General features: G+C 39.3%; 1 protein-coding gene across 1 annotated transcript in view; it reads right to left on the bottom strand.

The window, feature by feature from the left end:
- The window catches only part of ITGBL1 (integrin subunit beta like 1), a 123,701-nt gene extending 107,300 nt beyond the window's left edge, over positions 1-16,401 (bottom strand). Inside the window, exons 1-2 of the mRNA XM_041423398.1 lie at positions 16,282-16,401; positions 14,806-15,017 (exon numbers count right to left, since the gene is read on the bottom strand). Of these exons, the coding sequence (XP_041279332.1) occupies positions 14,806-15,017; positions 16,282-16,361 (292 nt within the window). The 5' untranslated portion in view covers positions 16,362-16,401. The remainder of the gene's footprint in view (positions 1-14,805; positions 15,018-16,281) is intronic.
- Between the last annotated feature and the right edge of the window lie 1,283 nt (positions 16,402-17,684).

The following is a 17,684-nucleotide window of genomic DNA, read 5'->3' as shown; positions in this document are numbered from 1 at the left end:
TGACAATATTTCTGCTTGACCATCAGAACTAGCATTTTACACAAAAGGAAAAAAAAAAAAAAAAAAAAAAAAAAAAAGAAAAACCAAAACCAACCAAACAAAACAACAAAAATAAAAAAAAACCAAGAAAACCCCAACTGATTCATTGATTCATTCTGGTATGTGATATATTCCTGGTGGGGGGTAAAACTGGATGTATACATCTGAATTTCAGAAAGGAGTACTAAAATTCTTCTTTTGATTGTGAAGTTTAGTTTGCCTGTAATGTTGAATGTGTGACACAATCAAAATCATGACACAAAGACAGCTACTCTCAACACCAGTAAGAAAAAGCCTGAAAATTCCATCTCAGCACAGCTCATAGTAATATTGCAGAAGTTTAATTTTCCTAACCCTATCATTTCTGCTGTCTGAAAAACAAATACCAATGTACCCTTTGCTACTTGCACCTGATTCCTTTTTGCATGTGCTAATTTTACTGTGACCACTATAAACACTGCAGGCACAGTAACTGAAGTTTTTCAGGCAGGCAGAGCAATGAAGCAAAATGACTTGTTTTTAATAGGTATTAACAGCTGTATTGATTCCTATCCACTTCCCCTTCATTTCATCCTCTATGATGAAATCCTCTCTTTCATCCTCTGATGAAATCCTCCTGATCATCCTGTAGGATGAACAGTTGCCTCTAGGCATCCTCTACACAATTTGTTCCAATACCAGTGTTTCTGTCAATTCCCTGCTCATTTACCAACTGCACAATTGCTTATGAGATTCTGAGGACCAATTCTCATTACTCAGGAACCAAAAAATACATCTTGAAATTTTGTGGCAATACTAGCTTAAAATATTTACAGCCCCACAAATCTATTCAGCAGACTGTACAGCTCTACATCACTTTTCATTCCCCAGGATTTGTAAATCAGACACCATTCTTATGCTATTTGCAAAACAGTAGAGGTGATCAAATTTCTCAGTCATACTAAAACACAGGTGGAAATACATTTGGGAGAAAACATACAGTTCAAGAGCTGAACTGATATAAATGGTATGCAATACACTCTCTTCAGAGAGCCTTCTGTAGCCCATCCTACTATTACATGTTTGGAAATTAGCAGAAAAGATTAACTGAAAGCTTTACACATCACTAGAACAACATCTTGAAAAGAAAAAACCAAGAAGTTTCAAGACGCATTTGCAGACCAAGTAGCTCCTGACAGAACTAACATTGCTGTATTGCCTCTGGAACTGTCTGAAAGCCAGGGATGTCAAAGTCTACTCCCGGCCAATGTACGCACTGTACCAACGGAGAAACTGCATGAGAAGAACAGCAGAACACATGGCCCTTACAGCCATTAAAGATGCCTATATTCCATATAAAAATCAAGGAATCTTTATTTTTTAGGTTTACGTCTCAAAACAACCAAAAAATCAGTGAAATCTGACTTCACTGATTTGTCTCTATAGAAACCAGAATACTCTTAGTTTTCATACGGTGATGCACCAAGTCACTCCACTGCATTCAGACTGCATCTGGTTTAGTTTTCAAACTTGTAAGTTTCAATGCTATGGTGCAAGTATTACCTGTAAATGCTTATTTGATACATTCCAGTATTTTGGGCGGGGAATGAAAAAAAAAATTATTTAAATTGCATTTATATTATATAAGGAGTATGAAAGTGCTTTTATTATTAAAGCACTACCTTGGAAGAATCTAGTACTGGGAGGAAAGAATGAAGATATTAAACTATGCTTATTTCCTTGCTCATTTTATTTTAATGTCAAAACATATAATGCCAATACAATATGTTTCAACACAGCAGTCAAACGAATCATCTTTTTTGGCTTCCTCTCACATTTCTTCTAGAAATAAATCTTGCTTATCCAAATGTCTAAAATAAGATTTCCCTCCTGTTTGCCTAGAAAGGCATTAGTATTTCCCTATTGATTTTTGGCATCTGTCAGTTTAGTCTCTCTTTTCTATACCACATGCACAATGTCTTCAGGCATTTGTCTCCCCCATTTGCAGGCAGAATGAAACCACTGAGCTAGGAATTTTGTTACCATCACAGAATTAAGTTACTGTTTAAAAACTGTTGCTGCTATAACAGACCTACATTTTCCTGTTCTGAGGAACATTTTGTACTGCATGAGGTTTCATACATTCCAGCTGCCCCTTGTATATGAAGTTTTTACATTTGTTTCCAGCCTTTGATCCTTTTCTTCTCACTTTCACCACATTAAATTTTTCTGCATGCATTTTGATTCTTTTTCAGCCAAGCAGCAAGACACAGCAGAGTGGAACTCTTGGCTTCTGATGCTTGCCAGAAGGTGTTAGGAGGTATGTAGCCAACGTAATGCTCAGTCTGATCTGTTTTTGAGAAAGGATTTAAAAATTCAAACTGACAGGTCAGAATAGAAACAAGAGCTTGAGGTTTTGACACCATTATGATCAAAAAAACAAACCAAAAAAAGTTTGGTTAAGGAAAGCAAGTATTTATTAGAAAGGTGTCAAGTAGGTGACCAAATGAAGTTTTAGCTTTTAGGTAAGAAAGTGACTCTGTATACAGTGACATTAAAGTAGGGACTAAATTAGCAAAACTATATGACTCACTGAAAGACATTTAAAACCACTTATGTGACTCACATGGGAAGAGAAGACAGATCAAGAGGGTACAGTGGGAATGTGCATTGTGTGAAGACAATTGGACTCCTCAACATCAGCTTCTGTCACTGCACTGGTGAGGGAACAGTCCTGTCACATAGCACAGGTGAAGTAGCATCATCCATTAAAAGCTCTGCTTTTCTTCTGGGGTTAACCTAACAAAAAATTTTAAGCACCACAAAGTTATTTTGTTTTATGGAATACACAGCCCAGAAATGCAGATGCTTTCCTGAGAGCACTTTCTGATTTTATGGTTTCTCAGCAGCAACAGCTGAATGACACAGTACCAGCCAGACCAGAACACAGCTCCAGGAAGGGCTTGTCCAAAGGGATGTGGAGAACACAGTGGGCAAAAGGAGAAGTTAGGCATTAATGTTTTCATGTTCACTGGATACAGGAGAAAAGGAGAAGACTGGGGAAGCTTTCTGTGGGTGGAATTCCCCATTTCCTTCCTACAAATGTGCACAAGTGTGATGAATACCATATGCTTAGGGAATGCAGGAAGATCAAGAGAATGAAAGAAGGAAGAAGAAACATTCATCCAGACCTGTGCTGTATGCTGTGTATACAGAATTATCCTGTGTATATATGGGTGATTTAGTTGAGGAAGGGAATAGTAGGGGCAATTTCCCAATGACCAGTGATATGAAAGAAATTAGAAATGGAAGTGCTGTCCCCCAACAATGGCAACATCTTTTGACTTGTCATAAATCTAAATAATGATTTCAGCTATCAATATAGGGTTCAGTTCATTGCTGTCCAGGAATAATTAACTTTCTAGAAGGTATAATTTTTTCATTGAGACAATACAGACAATTGTCATGGGAGCAGTTAAAAAAAAAAAAAAAGCCAATATACTACTACTTGCTTCCCCTGCTTCATTATCTGACAAAATATTTTTACCTATTTGCTTCCAGTGAAAAATGCAAAACAGATGTGGTTCCTGTTTAAGTAGGAATTATGTTATTTGATGTTTAATGGACCCAACAAGAATTAAGAGATTCTAAAATACAATTTTTAACATGGTCTATTTTGGTGTATGTCAAATGTCAGGGCAACCATTCACTTTCACTTGGCATTTTGCTCATTTTGCCACAATTCCATAAAGTCGGTAGTTGACTAAGAAGTCATCTGTTAAAAGGAAGCAAATTTAAAAATATAAATGTTTCTGTTCAATGTTTTGACTGTTATTTTTCCATCTAATTTCAAGGATTGGATAAAACACGTTCTCCATTACTCTGAGCTTGTTACAGAAGTCCATCCCACCATTTGTATCTACAAACAGTAATTCATGCCTTTCTATTGAAAAGATCCTAAACTTAAAACAAGCAAGCTTGTTCTCAGAATCATTCCTGCTTAGAGACTCTATAGTGGTCATTTAAAAATGTGGTCATTTAAAAACCTGAAACACACTCATATTTTATTAATTATTATAAATACTGCAGAGAATTAAAGTTTTTAGTACTAACAGATTAAAATCAATAGTTATGAATCAGTTTCAATTCATTACTACATTTAGAAACATTACAGCATGACAAAAACTGTGTTTATACTAACACAGATCGTCCTCACTAAGGCAGAGCATCAAACCGAGAACTGGTTTCACAGCAGCATCAAATAAAATCAGCGTCAAAGAAACCTCTGGAAAAGATCATCTGGTTCACTTCTTTGTCTGGACTCACAAACAAGGGTGTGTTGATCCTTCCTGACTTGTCCAACCTGTTCTTAAACCCCCAGCCAGAGATTCCACAGCCTCCCTAAGACAAGCTTTTTACTATGGTTAAAACCATTCCGTCTCTTGGGAATAAGAAGCACAATGAACAGATTATTTGGACAAACTAAAATAAACTGTAAAATTTCAGTGTGCTGTGCCATCTTTCTTCAGGAGGAGAAAGGGGTGAACAAAGCAGAAATGAAGATACAGGAGTGTACATGTGATTTATGCCTATTTTAAAGTTTGTGTGGTTTAGATTCATATGCTAACAAGTTCCCCTAACACTGAAAAACCTGCATGAATACAGCATGAGCTAAGAAAGAGTGTTTGATTACACACACAGTAACTGTGGTTAACTTCTACAAAGTCTGTGAATACCCAGTGCAGTTCAGCTCCTCTTCATGGCATGCATCCTTTAAGACTCCTGGGACACAAGGCCAGAGGTTATTGGTTGGAGATGGAGCTACCCGGGAGTGTGAAGAGAGCCAAGGTGGATCTGACTTCCACCCAGGTCCTCATGGAAACAACAACTGTTCTTTGATGAGCCAAAGGAATGGATTAGGATGATTGTGAGGAGCAGTGCCAAGGAACTGAGCCAGATATAGACCACCCAAAAAGCGGAAAGAAAAGACTCTATCAAGAAGGGGAATTAGTAAAACAAATTGGCAATTGGATATAATCAAAATGTTGAGAGTGGGAGAGGCAACTACAGCTCATGCAGAAAAAGATGAAGGAAAAGCCAAGACAACACCTGAAATGCAAAAATACAGAGAACTGGAAGCCCATGAAAGGCCAGAGGAATTATGATCTTGTTTTGAAAGAGGTTGATACATGATGTTCCAAAAAGAGTAAGATTTTTTTAAAAACCTCTTTTTCCTTTGATAGGCACCTATGAAATAAAAGGAAGTCTGTGGTCACTGTACTATTTAAATATTATCCTTCAAGATATTATCCAGCAAGAACTTAATTCAGAAATTCTCACGTAAGACAACCTTTTGAAACCACCTACAGAGAAATCGTGCTGTATTTTCTGGACAATATCTGCAAATAAAAGCTTTTCTAGCCTGTACGTAAGTGCACCAGACATACATTTAAAGCAGTTGATACATTTAGAATGGAATTTCCTAATTTACAAAAAGTCATATTTAAAAACTTTAGGATTGTGATAGGAGAGGGGTTGAGACTTACCCTGCTCATCCAAATACAAAACATCAATTTTATTGTGACTTTCCAAACCAACAGACCATTTAATAAAGCTTGGGATATATCCCTCTGTTTAAACAATTCCTTCATTTATACATCTGAGTCTACATCTTTGAAAAATGGGTTTTCATTTATCAGAATGTTTTCTCACATAACTCTCATTCCTGCTAAGTCCAACTCTGACACTCTGGAGAAAAATTATTTTGGTCAATGTCCTGTCAAACTACCACTAAGTAACACATAACTCTTTAAAGTAGCACAATACACTGAAGAAAAACAGAACAGAAAATCATGTAAAATGCCGTCAAACTTAAAAGCATTCAAAAGTTTAGAGATGTTGTTGCTATTGTTTTACCATTACCACTTGCAGGTAAATGACAGGGTCTATATTTTGCTGTTGTAATTTTGTCTGCTATTACCCAGATATTTTGGCCAAACAAGGGCCAGAATTGCTGTGACACCAATTCTCTGCTGGCATAACTTTATTGATTTCATTAGACTTTTGTCAGCAGAAAACATTGGCTTCTGTTTAGCTTTGGAAAAAAAAAAAAAAAAAAAAAAAAGCTGCAAACCCATCTGCTTTTATTAAAACATATTTTTAACCTGAAGAGTAGAGATGAATGACAGGATCTACTCCTAAATCCAACAAAGTACATGACTGGGGTTTGGTAATTTTGCCAGTCCCATCTCCAATCAATTTTTTGCTGCATGTCTACACAAAGCCTGTAGGAAGTTAAACATCATAAATCTTGAAGAGACAATTATTTTTTATTGTGATACAGAAATCTATGCCACATTTAAATCTGTTTATGACCCATGCCAATGATATGCTCTACCATTTCTCTGCTATGCTTCGATTAATTAAGCAGCCTTGCAGAAAAAAAAAGGCAGTAAGAAATATTCCAGTACTTCTCACTGTAGGATGATGCACTAAAGCCCTGTGAATGATAAATGAAAATGTTCTAGAAAAAGTTCACTGTATCTGGATTTGCTTGACAAAAGGATTTCTACAAATGCCAACTGCAGGCAAACTCACATAAATGGAAAGTAGCTGTCCCACTGCAATGGCTCCTATATTATCCATTCCAATCCAGAGAAATTGGATGTACGTGATGGGCAATTTTCCTTCAGTGATAGCTGGCAACTTGATCTCTTCCTAAGCACAGCCTAGGAATTGTGCTTCATTATATTTGCTGTGTCTCTGATGAGGATTATCTGTGGCTTGAAACAGAAGTGAGAATTACACAAAATTACTTCAAAAGACAGCACTGGTTGAAGTACCAGTGCAACAACAGTACTTTAGTTAAGTGCTCCAAGACAATTTTCTGATTTTAAATATATTTCTTACTGGTTATCTGCTTCCCACAGAATTTACCAGACTACAAAGGCACCAGAAAAAAAACCCCTAAATAAATTTGCAATACTCACTTCCATGATTCTGTAGCAGAAGGTCTCAGCCTTACCTCTGCATGTTAGACTACAGATGTACAATTTATTCCCTGCCACTATTCTTTCCAGCTTAAAAACTGTTTGAGAAAGGACTGAATCTGTCAAGACTATTAAGGTAAAAGTGTGGTATGTTTAGTGAGACAGCATAAGTCGTTTTTTCATGTAAAGTATATAGTGATTAAAAGGCACAATTCAGCAAAAGCATTCAGAAGAACCACAGTGCAATATGTTCTTATATGACTTTTTGTCATGGCATCACCACCATCCAGCATGATTTGGTCCTTCTGCAAGTATGCTCATGAGATGAAATTGGTTGTCCTCCTCCATTTTAGTTCCTTCCTGTTCCTAAAGTAAAAGGTCTGAACTTCTCCAGTAATCCTTCAAAGCATGAGTTTACAGACCCCTCTTTTGAGGACTGTGGTCTGGAACACAATCCACCAGGCATATCACTGCACCTACAGTTCTCTGTGGGATTGACCTGCTACAAATTCACTTCCCTGTTTATATCTGGAACACTTTTAAGCTGGAAATACACTGAGTGTTTTCATAAAACCAGGTTGCTCTCACTTGGATAATACACATAGAAATCAACAATTACTGCACACATAATGCACAGGTAGTTTTTAGGAAAAAGAACACATGACTATTTTTTGTAGGAAATACTATTATATCAAACTGTTTGCCATGTGTGTTCCCAACATTTCAGGCAAACGAATGGACTAAGGTAAATGATTAACATTTTATCTTGCTTTCAACATTTTACCAGGTTGGTAAACTAAACCATTTCAAATACCAGGAAGCAACCATTTCCTTCCTGTTATTGCTCCGTAAGTTCACTGGAGAAAACCATAATGAATATAAAATTAAAAAATGCGTAATAGTGCAAATGCACAGGACTCTTCAACAAAGGTAGACAGAGTCAGCAATTCTCAGCTTCAAGATTTCAATAAGTTTAATACAGCCTTTTAATTAGATAGGAAATTATATGCAAACCAGGAAAAATACTTAAATGAGCTATTTTTACATTCAGTAGCCTCTAACTCTGGATCATAAAAGCTAACAACCCCAATATTTAAAATGACAGACACCACCTGGTTGAAAACACTGAACAGGACCTGCTGGAGGCAGACAACTTGAAAAACCATGCCTGAGAAATGTAGACTTTGGCAGTCTCTTTGGGTCATGGGAGGAATCTCCCCAGCCTAGAGTTGCCCCCAGGAACAAAACACTGTGACCAGGTGCTCTAGTTAGAACACCTGCTCCTGCATGAAGCTGCCAAGACAACAGCATTCGGCTGTGATGTTTTCCAAATCACAAAGTTAGCACTCAGCTCACTCCTGACAGTGTCAATGCTGGCACTCCCAGTGACCTTCCCCATAAAAATGACCCAGACATGACTCCAAAAGCTCTGAATGCCACTCTTTAGGTCGTTGACAAGAAGGTGTCCCAGATCATATCACTGATGATACTCAGGTGTACAGGCAGAAGGGCAAAGCAGCTCTTTCAAGAAAGGGGACAGGTGCAAAGTTTAAGTCTCTTGAATCCTTATTCTTCTACATAAGACAGTATGGTCATGCAACTGTTCAAGTTGGTGTTGCAGCCCACTCCCAATGTACAAAACGCACACAAACCCCTCTCTGCAAAAATTACTTCCTGCATCACTAAGAAATGAAGCTTTTAAATAACCTTTTAAAATACTGTTTTAAATAAGAACAGGGTTTTTTTCCCCTTCATAGTCCTTCCAATTCCAAAGGAAATCTGAATCCAGCAGTACAACTGTGTACACCATAAACACACCATAGCATGGCCTCGACCACCACACCCCTCCAGTTAAAACACTGGTAAGTTCTTGTACCACATATATACTATGGGGTCCTCCTTTGCACAGCCAAAATCAAGGCACAAATTGCCCTTTTTCCTGGACAGCTCTAGCACTGAGTTCTCTCCTCTCTGAAAAGCTCATAGGAACTTTTTAATCAGTGATGTTCTTTTTCAAGACAAACAACTTGGGAACACTAACACTGAAAGGTCTACAGTACAGTACCATAAGTGATGATTGTTTGAAATCCTTGACAGGACCAGCTACCAACAATAAAACTAAGTAAGCATAGAAAATTATACCATGACAGTCAGTTTGTACAAAAAAGGCTGTAATAAGAACACATACTGACACCTATCCGCTGATAAAGCAGGTAAAAAAATTAATAAACACTTCTGTAACATTAAATATACCATCTACTTCCTATTCATCGTATCTTTTTCATAATAATGATTCTTGAAACACAAATGAAACACAAATGTTAATAGAAATGTTAATACACACAGTTTGTATAAGCCATTTTTTCATAAAGAGCATTCTTTCAAATAAATAAAAATATACTTCAGTTCATTATCAGCCTGTGGGACCATAAAAATTCAAACACACTTCAGAACACATATTTGCATTGACAAAAGTCACACAAAGGTGTTTTTTCTCTGCAATGGATAAGCCTGTCACCCCAGACTACAGAAGGACAAAAGATGAAGGAGATGCTGCTCCCCACCTTGTTTTGCCGTTGGTGCCAGCCTGAGGGATTACATTCCAACTCTGCTAGGTGCTGTAAAAGTCTTTCACTTCCACATGCCCAACACACTCGCTTTTACTTTCTAAACTAACACCAAGTTTCCACCAGTAGCATCTACAAATAAAGGTGCTCAAAATGAGGGCTAAGCAACTAGGTATATATCATTTGATCAGCTACTTTTAAAATGCTTCCCTTCCATTAATCTCCCCTGCAATTTTTGTGTCTAAGCTTCCTCCTGCCTCACTCACTATTGCTATGAATCCACACACTGCACTTGGAACTACAACAATTGTTGATATATCAAAGGCTGCTTGATTTTACCTAGATCAGGTACGAACAGCACAAAGTTGAGAATAATACAGGCTTTAGCTTGTGCTTTTTGTGTCTGCTGGGACCTCAAGCACTTAGCAAGGAAATGAACCTGCAATGAGGTCTATGCTATCACAATTTCACTTCTGCTAGAACCTGAGGAACCTGTTTTGAGATGAATATGGATACTATTATCACACCTACACACCCCTGCTCTGGGAGGAAAAGTCACAAAATGCCATGTTCTGAAGTCCGGACTAAAGCGAACTAGGTCAGAGCAGAACTGCAACCTCCATTTTCATCAGTAGCTTCCTGCCCTATTTTTAACTTGGTCTTTTCAGGAGGCTTTGTCTCCAATGGCCAGATGTGCCACAGCTGAATCTCTGCAAACATGGCCTCTGACAGAGAAGAGGCATATACCTGTTCTCAAAATCCAGGGCTTTGAATTTCACTTTGGATCAAATGGCAATCAATGCAGGTCACAGGCTGACTCTTCTTCACACTTTTAGCAAGAAATGTTGCTCAATGAACAATCAGCATGTCAAAGCTCCCTTCAGTATGAATACAAAGGCACATTTGTTAGAGTCTTTCCAGCTCAACTTTGATAGCTCTGCCTAAAGACACTATTCAGCTTCTGTGCAAAGAGCAGTCCTCAGCCCAAAATGTTCTCCAAATTCCATCTTCAAATTCCTAACTCCCTCAAACTTGTATATAGTATCATACATCCAATAAACTCCCATGGATGCATAGCTACGTATTACATTAATACTTCATTTTGGATTTATCTTGTTATTTCTACATCTACTGCTTGTCAATTTAATTTTTCACTTGCATTCTCTCCATAGTTTAAAACCTTACAGATTAGGAAATAATGGCACTTAAATCCTTTTGTGCTTCATGTTATGTATGATAACACCTCTGGCTGTGAAAATCTACGACTAACACTGGCATTATATTGCTGAACTAGTCTTAAAATAGGTACAGCATCCACAGCAACCACAGCTTTAGAGAAAGAAACAGAAAAAATCTTTCACTGGCCTGATAGGCAGCAAGTTATACAGCAACTGCTTATGGAAAATCAGACTGTGCCACCCTTTTTCTCTGTAGGTGTAAAAGGTGCTTCAGTTTGGAAGAAAAATGGTTTACAAAATCTTAATAACTACGAAAAAACCAAAGATAACAAATACAGTTCTGAGTAAAGACAAACCTTCTTCATGTGTTGCTGCCTATGTTGTCACCAAATTGTACGTGTCTTTTCATCTCACCAACTACAAGCAGTGCAATCATACATGTCCCAGCTGGCAGTTCTTGTGGTGCATTCTCTAAGAACATCTAAAGTGTCCCCACTTCAGTGGGCCAAGGAAGTCTATGCTTAGTTTAGTTTTCCTATCTTCATTAACCACAGACACAGTAAAAAAGATTAAATAAAAAAAACCCAAACCAATCAACCAAAAAAAAAAAAAAACAACCAAACAAAATGAAAATCCAAATGAGCAAACAAACACAAACAAACAAAACACACAAAAACATCACACAGTGGATTTTCCACTATGCAAAAACCCCATAGAGAAATAGATATCAAGAAGTGATGTGACAGGAATTAGTCCTGCATTCCACCTTCCCTCCCACACAATATGGGCTCCACTTATGCTCAGAAAGCCTGAGGCAATATGCAACTGTCTGAGGTCAGAACTACTATCTGCAAAAAAACAGCAACAAGTATATTGTCTGTTCTGAATGAAGCATAAATCCTTTGGGGATCTGATTGTTTTTCATTCAGTCTTCCTCTTCTTAGCTCATCTCCCTGCAGATCGACAACGAAAGATAAAATAAAGATGTCCCTGACATTGCAAAGAGAACGACAGGACAGCATCTACTTGATTTCCTCCACACCCCATGATACAGAAAGCAAACAAAAAGGCCAGGAGAAGGACAAGAGAATCAGTGATTCAGACCACACACAGTACTTGGTTTCTCTCTTTGTTTCTGACTCCATGAGGGATCACCTGTTACTTTATCAACCCCAGCGGGATAAAAGGCAAGAAAATTATTGGAACTCCCTCTAAAGCACCTGGAATCATAATGGGAGAGAAACACAGCAAAGTCTCAAGGGAAAGTAAAAGGACAGCAACATTTAAATATGCTCTTCTTTATTACTCATGCCATAATCTCTTTCCTATTTTTATAAAAGGTTTATTAGAAAAAGCAAATCAATCAGATGGATATCTGACATTTTTCTGTACCTTCAGGCCTTCTTTCTCCAGAATACGTTTGTTCAACAACAGGTCCAGAAAGTGGATGTGACACAGAAAGTGCCTTTGAGATAATGAGCTGCATATTGAGCAACTAAATATTTTTTTTTTTAGCTTGGGACAGGCAAAGGAAGTGGAGGTATGTCTGAGTTGAGTGGCAGGGAAACACAGCTATCTTTGGCATTCGTGACTCAAACAACTCTGCCTGTCCACCTCTGAATATGAGCATCACTGGTGATCAGACATCAGTCACTTGAAAAAGGAATCACTCTGGCAGCTTTAAAAGTAGCTTGTTTTAAACAGCCTTAGCCTCAAATGCAATGGTTTTCTAGAGGGATATTGAAAAAGTGTCTAGAAGTTCTCCATGTGGTACCAGTCAGCACTTACTGTTGCTGCCTATGTCAGGAGAGGTCCACAATTAAAAGGGACAGCAAATGTGAAAATAAAAACATGAAAAAGAAAATTAAAGCAGGAAACAGAAATAGAACTGCAGTAAGACATTATGGCTATTCACTGAGAGCAAACTTCACCATAAAATCAAAAAATTGCCCAAAAATGCAAAGAAAGAGTAATATGTCATATACTGGAAACTGTTTTGGTGATGTAATGTTAAGAAACATCACTAGATGCAGTTCAGTGAATAGCTGGGTAAGGGAAAATATTATTCATACAACATAAGTTCCAATCTCCTGCCATTTATCCTAGATCTGACCTTCTTTTCTATGCTCCATTCCTCCCACATACACACAGTTTCAGTGACTAAAAACATGGTGAAAAATGAAGAGGGCAACAAGCACAGCCTGAAAGGAGCTGTTTTACCAACTGGATCCCAGATCCGAAAGAGTCACCTGGGGCTGCTCTCCTGCAGTGCTGGGCAGCCCTGGACTGCAACAAAATCAGCTGGATTTTTAGCACAGTTGTTGATAAACCCAAACGAAGCAAGCAGAACTCCTGTACCCTTCACAGTTGTTTCCCTCCCCAGGACTTAGTACTGAATTTTTTACAACTTATTTTTTTCCAGAAGAGAGAATTCAAATTATTTCACATCTCAGTGATAATGTGGTAACATGGCTTCAATACTCCAGCTAGGAGTGACAAAGTGACAAGTACAGAAATTAGTTTTTTAAAAAAGCATTTAATCACTTAGCATTCACATCTTTGAACTGCTGCATGAAGTGCTACCCAAAAGCTAAATATTGTTAAGAGATCTCTGGGCTCTGTTTATACTGTGAGCACACTATACCACCAAAGCCCTTACAAAACTTGCAGCCACTCTTCATTACATTAACAGGAACATGATAGTGGAATTTACAGTAGAATATTAAAATTGAAGGAGCTTTAGGTTTCCCTTTATGCAATTAACCCAGCAACAACAGCAAGCACTTTGAAATAATACTACCAATCAAAAAAATCATGTTTGGGACAGCAAGGCAGTGAAATGCTATGGTACTTCTTAGGTAGGGGGATTTAACACTGCTTGCTGCAGAGTCTATGAATCAGTTTCGCTACAGAACTCTAAAGCCACAGGTCCCAAATATAAATCTTTTTCTCATAATCCCATTCTTGGTCTTTTCATGTTAGTACTGGACTTCCAGGATAAACTGTTGCTAAAGTAAGTTTGGTCTTTTTTCCTACAAAAGTTGCCAAACCAACTGCTGGAATGCATTTGTATTGTCCTCTTCCTACAAGAATTTCTGTAACATTCCCATTGACCTAATTGCAGGTTTTGGCCTGAAAAGATGACACGTTTCTGTGAATCTGGTAAAGCTGTTGAGACAGGGATACTAGAAATGAAGTACCCTTCTGGCCTCTTTCATCAAGCTCCAGGCTGAATCCCCTTAGGAATGTGATGGCATTTCTTCTCCCTGCTTTTTTTCTAAAATACTAGTCTAAGCTGCTTAAAAAAAAAAAATTAAAAAAAAAAAAAAAGGAAAATATTAAAATCTGATGAAAATAACCCAGAATTTTAAGTAAAGACAGCTGGAAAGATGAAAGAGTGATAATGTTTAGATGTAAACCAACAACTGGCAGGAACTAAATTTTGTCCCAGAAATGTATGTTATTAAAGAATACAGTGTCAGTGAGGAAATCCCTGAAACCACAATACAATTACATTGTTTTAAGTCTTTATTTGGAAAGCATTATCATTACTTAGAGAAAAACAGAGTTTTCATGTTTATATAGTTAGTATGAGTGTGGTACATCTTACAGTAAGTCTTTTTCTTACAGCAGGAGAAGAAAAAAATAATGATCATGGGACAAAATTAATTGTTTGTAGATAGCTTAAAGCCAGGGTAGATACCATAAGCCATCATTAGGCAAGCAATTCAAATGAAGAAATATATAACAGTGTGACCAATATTACATACTATATTAGACTTAAAACACAGTCTGCAGAGCCTCCAACCCAAAGCAACTTCTGCTTTTGCTCCTGATGCAGATGAATCTTGCTCTAAGTCCCATTTTATGGCAGACACAGTGCCTGTATCCTTTACTCTGGCAAAATCCTTGGATATGCCCACAATTCCATTTGGAGTCATGTTTCAGGGACCCATATATAATCATGTCTCTACTGTATCAGTGTGCTGTGTTCCTGGTTTTAATATATACTCCTAATTTTCTAAACTCCTGTCATCATCAGGGCTTCCTTACCTGCACAGATTTTCCCGTCGTAGGTCTCGCACACCCAGTCGTGGCACTCACAGAGCGGGCCGTAGTATTTGCCAGACTCAGTCACTTGGCAGATGCAGACTCCACACTCACACCTGCCTCTGTCATTGCAGGGCTTCCCCCCTGGGACATGGCACCTGAGCTCCGACTCAGCCTGGGACAGCCGGCAGGAAGCAGGAATACCCAGAGCACTCCTGTGGGGGACAGCACACAGAATAAGCTGCGGTCAAAGCCAGGGGACGCAGCTCATAGCCAATGAGAGCTTGGCACCACTTGGCACTATTTGAAACCACCCTCCTGTCATTGGCTTCAGCCAACACCCAGAATATTGTTCTTACCACCTCTTCAGCTATGGCTGCAAGTTATTACGTGCCTCAAATCACCCAGTTTTCTTCATTTTCATCAGAAATCTCATTGCTACCTGCAAGAATGCTTATACTTTATTTTACTTACCTTTTTAACTACATTGGCCTCATCTGCTTTCCCATCAGGCATATCTGGTACATATGCACAGACACTTACAGCTTGATTATCCATCACGAAACACTTTGATCTTAATTATTTTAAAAAGTTTAGAGACAACATATACATCAAATATCTGGGTAGCATAACAGGAGTATATATCATACAGCACACTTATTCTAATAAAATATGCTTGCCAAAGTAATCCTTCTGGTTGTCAGACATATATGATCCATGCTTCCAATGGAAAAGGAGATCAAAGTAATCATGGCTTTCCACACAACACTGTAGGTTGTGGCTGTGGTTTTGGTAAAGGCAGCAGAAGCCAATTCTAGATCCATAGATTTGCAGCTCTGCCATGCAATTGTACCATGCACCGGAGCACATGGGGATCAGGACTTTCAGAACATACTCAGGGAAAAATCCCACTTTGTCTCATGAGGAGTAGAATCATAGGAAAACCAACAAAGGACTGCTCAGGCCAAAACAGGAATGCTGAAGATGTAGATGAATAGAACCTGCCCTTCTCAGACAGCAGATTTTGCAAGGCTCTGGAGCAAAGGAGCCACTGGCCTTAGGAGCCAGTGTGTGCTGGCTGTGGTGGGGGCGGAAAGTGAAGGGCAGTGCACCTCACTGTGCCACTGCACCAAAGTGTACCAATAAGCAGGGTTCTGTGGTTAGGTGCCTGCTCCACTCAGGCAGCAGAATCTGGAGGTTTGGGTGTAAAGAGTCATCGCTACCCAGCTCTTCTCCCTTCACTGCTTTCAGAGTGTGCATCTGGCATCGAATGCATAGTTGCAAATAACTCTGAAGTCTGCACATGCCCCTACCTACTGAGGTTCCCAGCGAGCCAAAGCGCTTCCCTCAGTGACACCTTTAAGGAGGCAGAGCAAGAGCCAACAAACTGCTCCACCGCTCCTTTCGTTACCCCAGCTTCCACACTCCTGCACCTCAGGATCCGCCGCACCCCCCGTGAGAGCTGCGAGCCGCACTTACCGCAGGGCCGCGGGCCCGGCCGGCAGCGCGGGGCCCAGCAGCAGCAGCAGCAGCAGCCCCGGCAGCCCCGGTGCGAGCATGGTGCGAGCTGTGCTGAGCAGCACCTGGGGCGCTCCTGCAGACGGGCGGACGGACGGGCGGACAGACGGGCGGACGGAGCCGGCAGGCACGCGGAGAGCTGCGCGCTGGACAAACCCGGCTCCAGCGCTGCTCCCCCCGTGCTGCAGTGGCTCTGATTAGCTGCCTGGGAGCGGGATTTGGGCAGCACTCTGGGAAGGAGGCCGGTGCCAAACCCCGAAGTTTACAGTCTAGGCAGGGAAGTAATTAGAAACAGTTGCGCAGCCAGATGGTTTATTTTGATGTTTTAGAAGTGGCCTTTTCACAGATGTGAAGAACTGTCTCATTCTCAAAGTAGAGGCACCGTAAATATTTGAGGTATGTGTATCCCCCTTTGACAGACGGCTGCTTGGGATAATCTGTGAAACTTGTACGGACCACGAGACAGGAGCAGCGCTCCCCAGCTGCAGCATCCCTGCCTGGCTGCTGGAGCAGCTCCCAGGCGCCTGCCTCCCCAGGTCCGTGCCTTCCCTCCTCGGCCTGAGGTCACCTGCTCACGTCACAGCACCGTGCGACACTGCAGGCTGCCGACCCACAGCAGCATGACTGACTGCACATTAAAAGTATTGTTAGTTAGCCATTTCCTAATGCCTTATTAAAACACAGTCCAATACTTCATCTCAGCAGTGGGAGATTTTTGAATTGCTTTAAAACTAAGCTAAAAGGAAGGATAGTCTCTCCAAATGAATGAACTTTGGCAGGTATGGCCACCTGCACTTCTTTATGCTGCAGAAAAGTTTTAGATCCCTCTGGCTATCCTGGGAAATTGTTGTTTGCCTGATACCTCCCTGAGATGGAAAGCTCTAAAAGAAACCAATTTTGATCACAAAAGATGGTAAGTTATAGGTGTCCTAGTCTACACACACGCACATCCATTTTTAAAGCAGGCAGCTGAAAGAAGAAGCTTCCACTGGTTTTGAAGCTTGCATTGGAGATTAAAGCCCTCAGTATCTTCCTCAGAATGAAAAACTCTTGTTTTAATTTCATATTAAATATCTAATATACCAAAGATTATATACTGTTTCAGAAAACATTTTAAGATTTAGTTAAAATTCTGACCCAGAGGCTGCCGTTCCTATGAGTTTAAGTGGGTGTTTTACATTTTACATAGCAAACTCAAGGCTACAATTCATAGCATTCCTGATAACATAACTCGTTCTGCTAGTTATATTCCTAAAAAAAAAAAAAAAAAAAAAAAAAAAAAAGTTTCAAGCATTTGACTATTTGACTTCGTTCTGCTGGCCTTATATATGACGAAAAAACCTTTAAAATATAGTTTGGGGTCT

Source organism: Onychostruthus taczanowskii, unplaced genomic scaffold (genome assembly GCF_017590055.1).
Source record: "Onychostruthus taczanowskii isolate IOZ18803 unplaced genomic scaffold, ASM1759005v1 scaffold77, whole genome shotgun sequence".
NCBI classification, from domain to species: domain Eukaryota; kingdom Metazoa; phylum Chordata; class Aves; order Passeriformes; family Passeridae; genus Onychostruthus; species Onychostruthus taczanowskii.
Note: the sequence above shows the minus strand (reverse complement) of the source record. Positions and strands in the feature narration are given on the sequence as shown.